Source organism: Poecilia reticulata, chromosome 20 (assembly GCF_904066995.2).
Source record: "Poecilia reticulata chromosome 20, P_reticulata-male-v2, whole genome shotgun sequence".
NCBI lineage: Eukaryota > Metazoa > Chordata > Actinopteri > Cyprinodontiformes > Poeciliidae > Poecilia > Poecilia reticulata.
In genome coordinates, this window is record NC_088849.1 from 18,370,563 (window position 1) to 18,382,631 (window position 12,069).

The 12,069-nt window shown below is 39.9% G+C and overlaps 2 protein-coding genes across 2 annotated transcripts; one reads left to right on the forward strand and one right to left on the reverse strand.

Annotated features, from left to right (window-relative positions):
• Positions 1–10: 10 nt before the first annotated feature.
• chmp4c (charged multivesicular body protein 4C) lies at positions 11–5,341 on the reverse strand. The gene is made up of 5 exons (XM_008396719.3): positions 4,852–5,341; positions 1,533–1,710; positions 1,255–1,363; positions 1,006–1,129; positions 11–415 (listed from the first exon to the last, which is right to left on the reverse strand). Exons 1-5 carry the CDS (start codon positions 5,078–5,080, stop codon positions 354–356), a joined length of 702 nt encoding a protein of 233 aa, XP_008394941.1. The 5' UTR covers positions 5,081–5,341; the 3' UTR covers positions 11–353.
• Positions 5,342–7,036: 1,695 nt separating this feature from the next.
• zfand1 (zinc finger, AN1-type domain 1) lies at positions 7,037–11,962 on the forward strand. Its single transcript, XM_008396718.2, has 8 exons — positions 7,037–7,194; positions 7,544–7,586; positions 7,909–7,948; positions 8,167–8,294; positions 8,409–8,500; positions 8,996–9,114; positions 11,210–11,365; positions 11,710–11,962. Exons 1-8 carry the CDS (start codon positions 7,140–7,142, stop codon positions 11,884–11,886), a joined length of 810 nt encoding a protein of 269 aa, XP_008394940.1. The 5' UTR covers positions 7,037–7,139; the 3' UTR covers positions 11,887–11,962.
• Positions 11,963–12,069: the final 107 nt, after the last annotated feature.

Below are 12,069 nucleotides of genomic sequence, written 5' to 3' on the forward strand. Positions count from 1 at the left end.
TGACACAATGTGTAGGAGTCAGTTTTATTGTTAGAGATTATAATGTTATTTACAATATTTAGACTGAACTTGCATTTATTTACAGCTGCAGAAGAAGCAGATCTGCCCTGTGGATTAATAGCATTAAGTATATCCTTGTTAGACAAAAAACATGAGTGCAGCATACTCTTAACAAAAGAACCTAAACCTAAATTATTGTTGTATTCCTTTGCTTTTAGATTAATCAAAAAGCTACTAATAATAAAATCATTCTCAGTTTCCCTAAAAACCTTCAACAACCTTGAAAAAGTGACAAGTAAATACAAAAAGTTGGCATAACAGTGTTCAATGATGCTTTCTCTTCGTTAACAGACTCATGTTCCCCATGATGCCAGCATACGCATGTCATCGTCTTCTTCAACCCTTTTCTTTGTTGCTAGAAAAAAAAAGAAAAACAAAAGATGAATCGTTAACTTAAATGATTAGATCAAGGTTATTCTACTTGTATTTTCTATAATGAGCTGAGATTATTAATAATTACCTCCAACATGTGAGGCAGATAAAACAAACATCTAGACATTCTTAGAAAACCTCAACTTTTTTTTTATATTTGTAACCAAATGGCTCATCTACCTGCTGAACAATATTTTACTTTGTATGAAATTCTATTAAGCTATAAGTATGTAACTTAAGTAACACTAATCGCTAATGTAAATACAGTGCCTCGCTCCCCATAAACTTTTATACACTTGATAAAATTACAACAGATTCACTGTATTTTATGTGATAGACCAACATAAATTGGTGCAGTGAAGGAAAATTGTATTGCACATGGTCTTTACCCCTTAGTATTTGATTTTAAGTAGCAAAAGGTTTGAAAATTATGCATCATTTACCCCCTACCTCACAATTATACTATACGTTTTGTTGGCCTATGCTATTGAAACACACGATCAAAGGGTATGACACTTTTGCACGTCACTGAAAATACAAACATGATCATGTAAGCTTGTGTGATGGACTCACTGGCACGGCTGGGGCGTGATGAGGGCAGCTTGGAGCTGGGAACGCTCGGCAGTCCTCCCATACTCTTCATGCTCTCCTCCAGGTCCTCCTGCTCCAGCTCCTCCAGCTCTGCAAGGAGCTCATCCTAACAAGCATAAAGCAAGAACTAGCTAAAAGATCTGCAACATGAGTAAAAAAAAAAAAAAAAAAAAAAAAAAAGAAACAAATGAAAGACCCATCTAAAGAAGAAGGTGGAGAAAACTGAAAAACCTCATCAAACTGCTCGCCGAACGGCCCGGAAATTGCCTCGCTGATTTCCCGAGCCACATCTTGCTGCTCTGTGATGTCCTGCATCAGATCATCAATCTTGTCGACGTCCCTGAGATAAAATACAACCGATGCAAGTTCAAATTCTAATCTGGTGTTTCAGTATTTATTATCTGAAAAAAAAAAAAAAAAAAAAAAAAGAGTTTCTCTACGCATCAATCAGGTGATGCACCCACCCAAAACACACACGGGTTTAAAATAGTTTGTACCCAGTTCCTTACATGTTCTCGTGGACCTGCTTCATGGCCTTGGCAGCAAAGCCCATGTTCTTGAGGACCTCCGTGTTGGTGTGCGAGTTCTCCAGGGCCTCCCTCTGAAACTCAATGGTGGACAGCGTGCCGTCGATCTGGGTCAGCTGCTGCTCCAAGCGCTTCTTCCTCTTCAGAGCCTGTAGCGCAGCTGTTCCGGAGAAAACAAACCATGTAAACAAAAAGAAAGAGGAAAAAAGCATGTACCTGTTACTGAAATAAAAGTACACCAAGGTTTTGAACAGTTATGAATTCAAAAACACAATGCCTTTCTGTCACCCACCAATCCATTTTCTTAACACCCTTGTCCCTTGGTGGGGTCGGGAGGGTTGCTGGTGCCTATCTCCAGCTAATGTTCCGGGCGAGAGGCGGGGTCACCCTGGACAGGTCGCCAGTCTGTCGCAGGGCAACACATAGACACACACACACACTCACACCTAGGGACAATTTGGAGAGGCCAATTAAACTGACAGTCATGTTTTTGGACTGTGGGAGGAAACCGGAGTACCCGGAGAAAACCCACGCATGCACAGGGAGAACATGCAAACTCCATGCAGAAAGACCGGGGCCGGGAATCGAACCCAGAGCCTTCTTGCTGCAAGGCAACAGCTCTACCAACTGCGCCACTGTGCAGCCCCTTTCTGTCATACTGCTCTCAAAGTTTATAGTACTTTGTAGTCGTCATAAACCAAACGTTATCATTGATTATCCATCTCATTCAATGCTAAAACATATTGTTGATGTTGTAGTGTGATGGTCTGGGGTTGCTTTAGGATCTGGTCTGGGGTTGCTTTAGGACCTGGTCTGGGGTTGCTTTAGGATCTGGTCTGGGGTTGCTTTAGGACCTGGTCTGGGGTTGCTTTAGGATCTGGTCTGGGGTTGCTTTAGGATCTGGTCTGGGGTTGCTTTAGGACCTGGTCTGGGGTTGCTTTAGGATCTGGTCTGGGGTTGCTTTAGGACCTGGTCTGGGGTTGCTTTAGGACCTGGTCTGGGGTTGCTTTAGGATCTGGTCTGGGGTTGCTTTAGGATCTGGTCTGGGGTTGCTTTAGGACCTGGTCTGGGGTTGCTTTAGGATCTGGTCTGGGGTTGCTTTAGGATCTGGTTGGGGTTGCTTTAGGATCTGGTTGGGGTTGCTTTAGGATCTGGTCTGGGGTTGCTTTAGGACCTGGTCTAGGGTTGCTTTAGGACCTGGTCTGGGGTTGCTTTAGGATCTGGTCTGGGGTTGCTTTAGGATCTGGTCTGGGGTTGCTTTAGGACCTGGTCTGGGGTTGCTTTAGGATCTGGTCTGGGGTTGCTTTAGGATCTGGTCTGGGGTTGCTTTAGGACCTGGTCTGGGGTTGCTTTAGGACCTGGTCTGGGGTTGCTTTAGGACCTGGTCTGGGGTTGCTTTAGGACCTGGACTGGGGTTGCTTTAGGACCTGGTCTGGGGTTGCTTTAGGACCTGGTCTGGGGTTGCTTTAGGATCTGGTCTGGGGTTGCTTTAGGATCTGGTCTGGGGTTGCTTTAGGACCTGGTCTGGGGTTGCTTTAGGACCTGGTCTGGAGTTGCTTTAGGACCTGGTCTGGGGTTGCTTTAGGATCTGGTCTGGGGTTGCTTTAGGATCTGGTCTGGGGTTGCTTTAGGATCTGGACAAATTGCTGTACGTGACGGAATCATGAAAGGCAACATTCGTGACTACACTAAATGGGTTATAAAACTGGAAAAAAAGTCATCTAATCTACAAATACCAGCAAGTAACAACGTTCAAACAAAGGATTATTTCTGAGTTGTCTAGTCGCAGATCAGAAACTTTTAACTTTGACCCAAAAATCAAAAAGGAAATATGTAAAGAAGAAAACATGTTTTCAGAGCACTGTATGAGAGAGGCAATGAGCGAGGGGGGAGTCTGAGACAAGCCAATCACAGTTGCCAGAGAAATTTACCTCAGGTGAAAAAAAATGTTTGTATCTGAAACGAACTGAGTTCAAGGTCGATGGATTTAAATACCTGACATTCTGCTGAATAATGAATAAAAGCAGTTCCACATTCAAATGTTGACAAAATAAACATCAACATTACAATAATTCAATATGCATTGTAATGTTTAACACGGAATTACGTCTTTATCTAAAGTCCAATATTGGATGGCTTCATATTGACAGCAAGATTCCAGGTCAGTATCTGGAGAAATATGTTTTGTTTGCAGCCAGGGTTTATTTAGTTTTATTAATACATTTTAGCTGTTGCTAAAGTGGGCAGGAGAGCAGAGAATCTTCAGAGTCTTTGGTTCATGCTACACATTTTATCAGTGGGCCTGAGAGAGTTTTCTACAAATTCATTCATCGATTAATGCACAGATGCAATTCCTGACTTGTTGCTGCACGCTGTCAGTCAGCAGGCTTAAAGAAGGCTCCTCCACTTTCCATTCACTTGCAGAAGATTAATAAGTCTCAGAATACTTCAGGTGATGATTTGTGGTAAAACCCTGGCAGTCACGTTTATCCCTTTCCATCGTCTGTCGGACAAGCGTCGGGTGTGTCCAAAGACCAGACACGGGGTTCCTCCCTTTACATTGCTGCATTTATTTTTAGTCTTTGGTGATTCACAGAAAATGCAGCAAAGAACACATTTTTGCATTGGGTAGAGCTCCACAGGAAGGACAAATTGTTGCCAATTGCTTCTCTATTAAGATCCATTCCTACATTTTTTGGATCATTTACATTTTATGGTGCAGATAAGAATAGCAGGAAATGTTATAAAGGCCATGTTTTCAGTAATCCAATACTGCATTCCATCTGCCTCCACCTGCTGGATGCACGGGGGTGCAATAAAAACAACGGATACCTTCAGGTTAAACTTGTTACAAATTAATGCTCCAACGATTCTGAGTTAATTGTGAAAAGGCGCTGATTTTGAGAATGAAATTTGTGTTCAGAAGTTTAAACTCAAGTTAAGACGAGGAGGAGAAATGGAAGAATAAACCTCTGGTTGCGTTTTTAATATAGTTTCTAAAGCCAGATACAGGAAAAGGACAATATCTGAGACAAGTTGGACAAGAAACGTTCACATTCATGTTTGTCATTTCATTTGAATTATCACAAAGTAAAATGACAAAAGCTCACTTTAGAGTACCATATTGCTATCCCTGTCTGTTTACATGACTTGGACTAAAAATGTGATTGTGACTCAAGAGGCAGTTATTCAAAACAACTCTTTATGAAAGCTATTATTACGTGGAGAGTTTAAGCTCGAATATATTACTAAACCATGACTTAAACGAAGAAAAAGCAGAAACCCCATAATGCAGACCTACCCCTCTTGTTTTTGGTGCCGTGCTTCTTGGCTGTGGCTACTTCTTGCTCTATCCTCTTCTCCAGGTATTCCTGCTTCTTCGTCAGCATTTCCTCGGTTTCCCGGAGTCTGTGGATGGCCTCCTGCGGACTCGGCCCTCCTTTCGACCGGTGGTGTTTGGACTTTGAGGAAGAGCTGGATGATGAACCCGAGCTGGAGCTACCTTTGAAAAGCTTCGAGATTTTACTCATTTTCAGACTTTTTCTTCTTCTTTTCTTTTATTTATTCTTTTTTTTTTTTTTTTTTTTTTTACTGTCAACTGCTTAAATAGTCCAAAATAATCAGACGCGAACTCGATGGAGTCCGAGAAAGTGACGGCCTTCTATATTTCCCTTGACTCCCCAGGTGGGTGTTGTATTGCAGATTTTCCTGTTCGACGGCTTCGTGAGGTTAGTTCAAACCAGCCAGTGAGCACCTATGGACACACCTGTCAGCGTTACCTGCACCCGTGACGTCATGATACCTTTGTCTGCCAGAGTTAACCCTTTACACGTTTTACTTTTAAGACTAAATAAAACTAAATAAATTATGTAAGTGCGTTGTAACATTATTTCCCCTTTCCCATAGTTTATAAAATAAACACTAATCATTTATTGTATTTTTCTTAGGTCATAATAGGCTACTCTGAGTCTGATCAATAATAACAAAGAGTGTATACTATTACCGTAGGGATATATTTGCAGTTTTGTTTTTATTTAAGTTTATGTAAACACCATCAAATATCCCACACAATTGAAAGTAATTCGACGAGTAAGTGCATAAGCAATGTATATATTTTTTTTTACTTTTTCAAAATAAATCTTTATTTAGTTCAGTTGACAAACACTGTCAATTATGCAACAAACTATTAAAACATCCTAACAATGAACACGTTTAAATGAACTGTTAAAGAAATAGACAAATATAAAGCATTCTCACTAACAATATTTATTTTTATTTTATTGCAGCAAATACATCCATGAGCGCCACAAAAAGTAGCGATCAGATGAGAATAGCATGACATACAAGCTTATCTTGGGGCGCTACAGTAAAACTGCAGACCATAATACAGTTCCAGGAGTTTTCATTTAGAATTTTTGTTACATAAATAAGTATGTAATGAAATTATGTGTCCTAATTATGTAATAAGATACATTACATATTTATGGAACAATTTCTTTGCACAGATTACTATGACATGGAAAGGGGGAATTGTCACATGTTTAGGTAACAAATTCAGCATCATAGGAAAAAACAAAAACAATCTCATACCAGTGATGAAGCAAGTAAATGAAACTAGGGAATACTTTGCAACAGATGGAACTGGTCAGTTCCTGCAGTAGCGCAGCTGAAAATGAGGAGTGTGACAAACACTCCGATAGAAGCATTTCAATTAGAGTATTTCAGTCAAAGGCAGCCATTAGGTTAGGGCAGCAGGCTATTCTAACGTTTTCTTCAGTTAAATTACTTGTCATGTTGGTGAATGTCTGTAACTGAATCACTGTACTTTTAAGAAATATTAAAGAACCGTACATTTGTGTGTTCTATTTTTTCACGACTGTAATTTCGACTCCGTGCCACTCGGTGTCGGTAACACACCAGGACGTTCCTTGTCAACCATAAACCACAAAGGCAGCCAGCCGGCACTCGATTTTGACGTGCGCCACGACACAAGGCGTTACGGCGCCCTGCTTTACAATCTTCTTTCAACATAAAAGGGCACCTCCGGTTTATGTTTGATTCACACTTTAAATTTATTTCCAGCGGCTATAAAAGTTTAAAGCGTTGTGTTTATGCATTTGCAAAACGAAATTATTTATCTGAAAATAAATTAAAATATAATGTGTGAAAAATAAATCCTGTAGAGGTGTCCCTCTGTCACCCTGAAGTGAGAGAAGTCACTGGTAACATTTTGTTTATGGAATCAGAAATATCTTTTCCCTGTCAAATGTCACCAATTTTGATTGTGGTCGAAATATGTGGTTTACAGGATTTGTTTTTCACACAATATATTTTCATTTATTGTCAAATAAATAATTTCGCTTTGCAAAAACATGAAAAAAAAAACTTTAAACTTATATAGCCGCTGGAAAGAAATCTAAAATATGAATCAAATATAAACCGGAGGTGCGCTTTTGTTTTGAAATGAGATTGTAAAGCACTGTGCCGTAACGCCTTGTGTCGTCGCGCACGTCAAAATCGAGTGCCGGCTAACTTTACTGCTATTTCTGAAGAGCCCAGTAGCCTTACCTTTGTTAATAGTGCTAGCTAATGGCTGAATTAGACATTGGTAAACATTGTCAGGTTGATTCCTGCAACCTGAAAGGTTCGTTGTGATTTCCCCAGAACGGTTAGAAATAAACAAAATATTAAATAGTTTTTTTTTAAAGCATGATTTGGATAATGTCTTCTTAGCATGCTTAGCCTGTTAGTTAGCAGTCGTCTTCCTTAGCTTTCTTCACTAGCAGGAAAGCTAGCGGCTAATTAGCTTAGCAGCTGCTGGAGTAGACTCCACCTTTAAACTTTAACAAAATGTTTGCATTTTTAATTAAATTATTAATTCAAATAAAATGTAGTTTAATCCGTTTATTTACTACTCGTCGAATATAGTCATTGCAATATGTGTAAACTAAATCACACCAATTTGATTTGGTTTGTTTTCAACACTTATACAGATTTTCTTCCATTTGTGTGCGACTCTTGCAGTGGTGTTTACTGGTACGTTTTTCATTTTCCCGTCCATTTTACTTGCAGTTTTATTACTTTAAATATCAAACAAGAGACTGGTCATATTATGTAAACATTTAGACTCAACCAGCTGGACTCAACCATTTTTGACATTTGAATTATTATAGAAACAATTTTGAACAATTATAGTTTCTTTTAATAAGCATCTAAGGTGCAAGTAGTTTTTGTAATTAGAAAGATATTTGTTCAGATTGTATATGGAAATAAAGTCTTAAGTTAGAAATGGAAGAAAAGCACTAACTGTGCAGTAAAGATTGTGCTGTCCTTTTTCTTTTACATCTGTCCTGCACAGTCTCGAGCACAGAAGCAGAGAAGCCCACTCATGTCCAGAGGTAAAAGTCTTTATTTATGGTCAGGAAACAGCTTGTAGCTTTCCTGCAGCCTTAGAACTGATAAGTGCTTCTTTGATGAGCTTATAGTACTTTCTTTCTGTCATAAGTGGTTTTCTTTGCTAAGATTTGGACTACTTTAACAGAGTTACCTCAACTGTAAATCTATTACAAGCAATGACTGTGTTTTCCTCATGATGTTCTTTTACTCTTTGCTTTAGGAAACTGGAACAACGGAAACTAAGACCACTGGTGGCAGCACGAGTTATCTCTGCTCGTTTGAAGACTGTAAGGGCAAAGAATTGCTACCAGTTTTATGTCCGCAGTGTGAAAAACACTTCTGTTTGGCGTAGGTTTTTTTTATTTATTGTTTTGTAGATTTCAAAAAGTGAGGGGAAGGGTTCCTTCTGTGTTTTATTTTTGAATCATTTACTGTTCTGTTTCTTTTTTTTTTTTTTTGCAGCCATCGTCATCAAGATGATCACAAGTGTGAGAAGTTGGAGGTCCAGAAGCCTCGAATGGCAGCCACAAAGGAGCTAGTGCAGAAGATTTTAGGTCAGGCAGTGATTCTTTTTTGAATCTCTTCTTTGTATGAATTCAGATGGCAATTTTTTTCTTATCGTACAATACACAAGCATTTGTACCCTTCAATCTCTTGAATTTAGATTTTTATTGCTGTCCTTGTCTAGTCTGTAAGATTAGGTGAATGACCAACAACTGTATTTATATTACTAATACATTACATATATTTGGTAAATAAATAACTTCTTAACTAACTTAAGAAGTTATTTATTTACTTATTAGATGAATTTTAGTTGCACCAGATTGTATCAGGGAATGTCAGAGTAAAGGGTATGGTTAATGGATTAAGATTTGTGTGGGTGTGGGTGTGGGTGTGTGTACTCTCTATTTTATGTGCCATTTCAAAGTTATTTATGAATGTGACAAAACTGTAAAAAAAAATGGTTATGGGTTATGAATACTTCTGCAGGACTGTAGATCCAGAAATGTAACCACTTCTGCATATCATTTCTGTGTCTTTCTGTTCAGAGTCAAAGGATGGATCCAAAAGCAAAGGGCGCAGAGGAGCAAAGAATGCTGCCACTGCAGCAAAGGTTGCCCTTATGAAACTGAAGCTGCATGCTGCAGGAGACAAGGGACTGCCACAGGTAAAATCAGCTCCACATCCCACTGTAATTGTTCACTTCATTTGTTTGATTTCAGTATTTTCCATATTTTCCTTCATTCCCTCTTCCGTTGTCTAAAGCAGGGGTCCCCAAACTTTTCCCTTTGAGGCCCACATAACTTTTCCCTTCTCTGGTGGGGGGCCGGAGTCAGTTTGTAACAGAAAAAGTGTGACGATTGCAGGAGTGCCTAAATGTAAAAATATATTGTTTTCCAGAAAGCACAATCAAATAACCCTCTCTGGGTTCTTCACAGAATAAATCCAGGAAGGATTATAGTCCGTATTTTCCGAACTATGAGCCGCACCGGACTATAAGCCACAACCCCATTTTTTATTTTTATTTTTTAAACCAGTAAACATACACATATTAGCTGCAGATATCTCTGCAGAACTGTAGTGTCCGAACGGTAACTGTAACAGTAAAAGTGCTGATCATTCGTGTCTGTTACTAGCATGTGCTAAATCAGTCGTCCCAACCTGTTTATTACCGCGGACCGTCGAGACTTGGAAATTTTGTTGCAGCCCGGGATGAACAGTCAGATAAGGCTTCTGCATGTTGGTGTTCCCACTAAATACTGAATATGCTCTATTTGGGTTTTCTTGGCCCTTTTATCGCAGCCTGTGGGGTTTTTCCTGACTTGGAGCGAGAATACGACCTGTTGAATGTGACAGGTAGCCATTCAGAAAGCGCGGTGACGTAAGAACAGAGGGGAATCCCAAACAGCTGACATATGAGCAACTGAGAGTCTGGTGGATATCGGAGATGATATGTGGAAATGTTTATTATTAAATCTAAAAGGTCATTATTATGTTTATTCAGTTAAAAATGTTAACTATGAAAAAACATATTCACCTCCAAATCATAGTGCAGCAAATAGAGCGGCTGCTCCCGTCGTCTTTCATCCACCGCCTTTTCTTTTTCTTTTTCTTACATCTTTTATCTCTTAAAATGACTCCACAAACTATCACTATTGCTTCTACATCGTCATCCATGTTTGCTTATTCTAAATTTCCGCTATGTTTTTTTTTTTTTTGGGCCGGGGGGTGGTTACTGGATTATCCTCTGGAATCGGGATGTTCGTGACTGGAATCGGTTCGTGCCGTGTGGCTGAACACGAACCGATCGAACCTGTTGTTCTTTTATCAGCTCTGTGGTCACAGAGGTTTGGAGAATAGGCCGGCAAGTCTTAAATTTTGCCGTCTAAACCAGACTTAAGACTCAAAAGCTCTACTCCTCTCCTCTTGACCACTGCCCAAACGCTCTGACTCTGGTCGCTATGGTAACGTTTATATATCCCTTCAAAATAAGATACAGAAGCGCCACAAAAACGAACATTTTACTTTCGTGAAAATTTTAACTCACGATAATGACTAACGGAGCCCTGAGCTTGTTTCTCTGCAACGAGACGGTCCCATCTGGGAGTGATGAGAGACAATAACACCCGAGCTGTGTTGCTTGAGCACAGCCTGCTTGGTCTCTACGTGGCGAAGCAGCTTGAAGCTTCATTGCCTCATTAGCAGCCGGTCGCCGCATGTTACGCAGAGCGGGCTTATAATGTGGGAATCACCTACCGGTCCAGGACAAATCCATTCTCCTGTCTCTTCTCTGGGCCTTTTCCTCTTTGCTAAGAAACTTTCCAAAGACGTCTGATCTGTTTCTTACTCATTTTGCTGCTTGTGGGCTCAGTGTTGGTGCGCAAGTAACCAGACTTCCAATGATTCACTTCCTGCTAAAGAGCCCCCTGGTGGATGAAGAAAAATCCACATATAAACGGCTTGTAGTCCGGAAAATACGGTATATGAAAAAAAAATCTAAATGCTCTCTGGTATTGTTCAGGGGGCCGGATCAAATGTGGAGGCGGGCCGGATTCGGCCCGCGGGCCGTAGTTTGGGGACCACTGGTCTAAAGCATCCCTCCTTCCTTTATTTGAGCCTTTTTATGTTAATATGGATTTAAACGAATGAGAACTTCAAGTAAAGTGTAACAAAACCCAGAATTTTGATTTAGAAAAATTGCAAGAACACTGACGTTACACTACTTGAGCCTTGTTGTTGTTGTTGTTATCTATGCTTTCCAGACAGAAAGAACCTATTTTCAGGTTTATCTGCCAAAAGAAGCCAAAGAGTGCAGCCGGCCCATGTTTTTCTCTTCAAAATGGAGTGTGGGTAAAGTGGTGGATTACGCAGCCTCTACAGCCAGCCTCAAGAACAACAACAATGTTCTGACAGCCAAGGTAAACAGAGAAAGACATCTAAGAAATACATTTGGACACTTTAATGTTTAAAGTAAATGAAGCTGGAATGTAAAATCGTGGGTACGATCAAAGTCATGGAAATCATGATTATTTAACATGTGACTAGATCACTTTGAAAATATTGTCCATTGTAATGTTTTTGTGGTTGCGTAGAGGCAAAATAAAAATGTAATGGAAATCACATTTATTTCACAGGACTATTGGAGTGACCTTGCAATTTGTTTTATTGATGCATATGACCCCTAACAACAAACTAAGTTATTGGCCTCAGTTTGTTGTTACTGGTCATATGCATCAATATCAACTCATTTCTCCATTTGCAGAAGCTGCGTCTCTGTCATCCTGAGACAGGCCAGGCTCTCCAGATGGACGACTCCCTGCTCTCTCTGCTGGCTCACCCAGACGCTCCGCTGCATAACGGGGGAAATGTGATCCTGGAATACTTGGACAACGAATGCACAGGACTAGAGGATGTTTCTGACTATATCGCTCAGACCTGACTTAGGAGTGTCATGGACGTACAGATGGATTATATGCGCAAACTACTTTTTATGTGAATAAAAACATTGTATTGTATTTGTGGAGCTTGTTTTTATATTGGTGATTTGTGGGGAAAGTTAATTTAAGTTTGGATCTATGTAGTTATAGCCTTGGATTTAAAGAAATATAATTTATCCCAATTA

Excerpts from the sequence above, each read along its gene's own strand:
- zfand1 (XM_008396718.2), top strand. The coding sequence starts at position 7,140 with ATGGCTGAATTAGACATTGGTAAACATTGTCAGGTTGATTCCTGCAAC. Across the intron at positions 7,195-7,543 it reads TGATTCCTGCAACCTGAAAG|ATTTTCTTCCATTTGTGTGC; the intron begins GTTCGTTGTGAT and ends ACACTTATACAG. Across the intron at positions 9,115-11,209 it reads GAGACAAGGGACTGCCACAG|ACAGAAAGAACCTATTTTCA; the intron begins GTAAAATCAGCT and ends TATGCTTTCCAG.
- chmp4c (XM_008396719.3), bottom strand. The coding sequence starts at position 5,080 with ATGAGTAAAATCTCGAAGCTTTTCAAAGGTAGCTCCAGCTCGGGTTCA. Across the intron at positions 1,130-1,254 it reads TCGGCGAGCAGTTTGATGAG|GATGAGCTCCTTGCAGAGCT; the intron begins GTTTTTCAGTTT and ends TATGCTTGTTAG. Across the intron at positions 416-1,005 it reads ATCACGCCCCAGCCGTGCCA|CAACAAAGAAAAGGGTTGAA; the intron begins GTGAGTCCATCA and ends TTTTTTTTCTAG.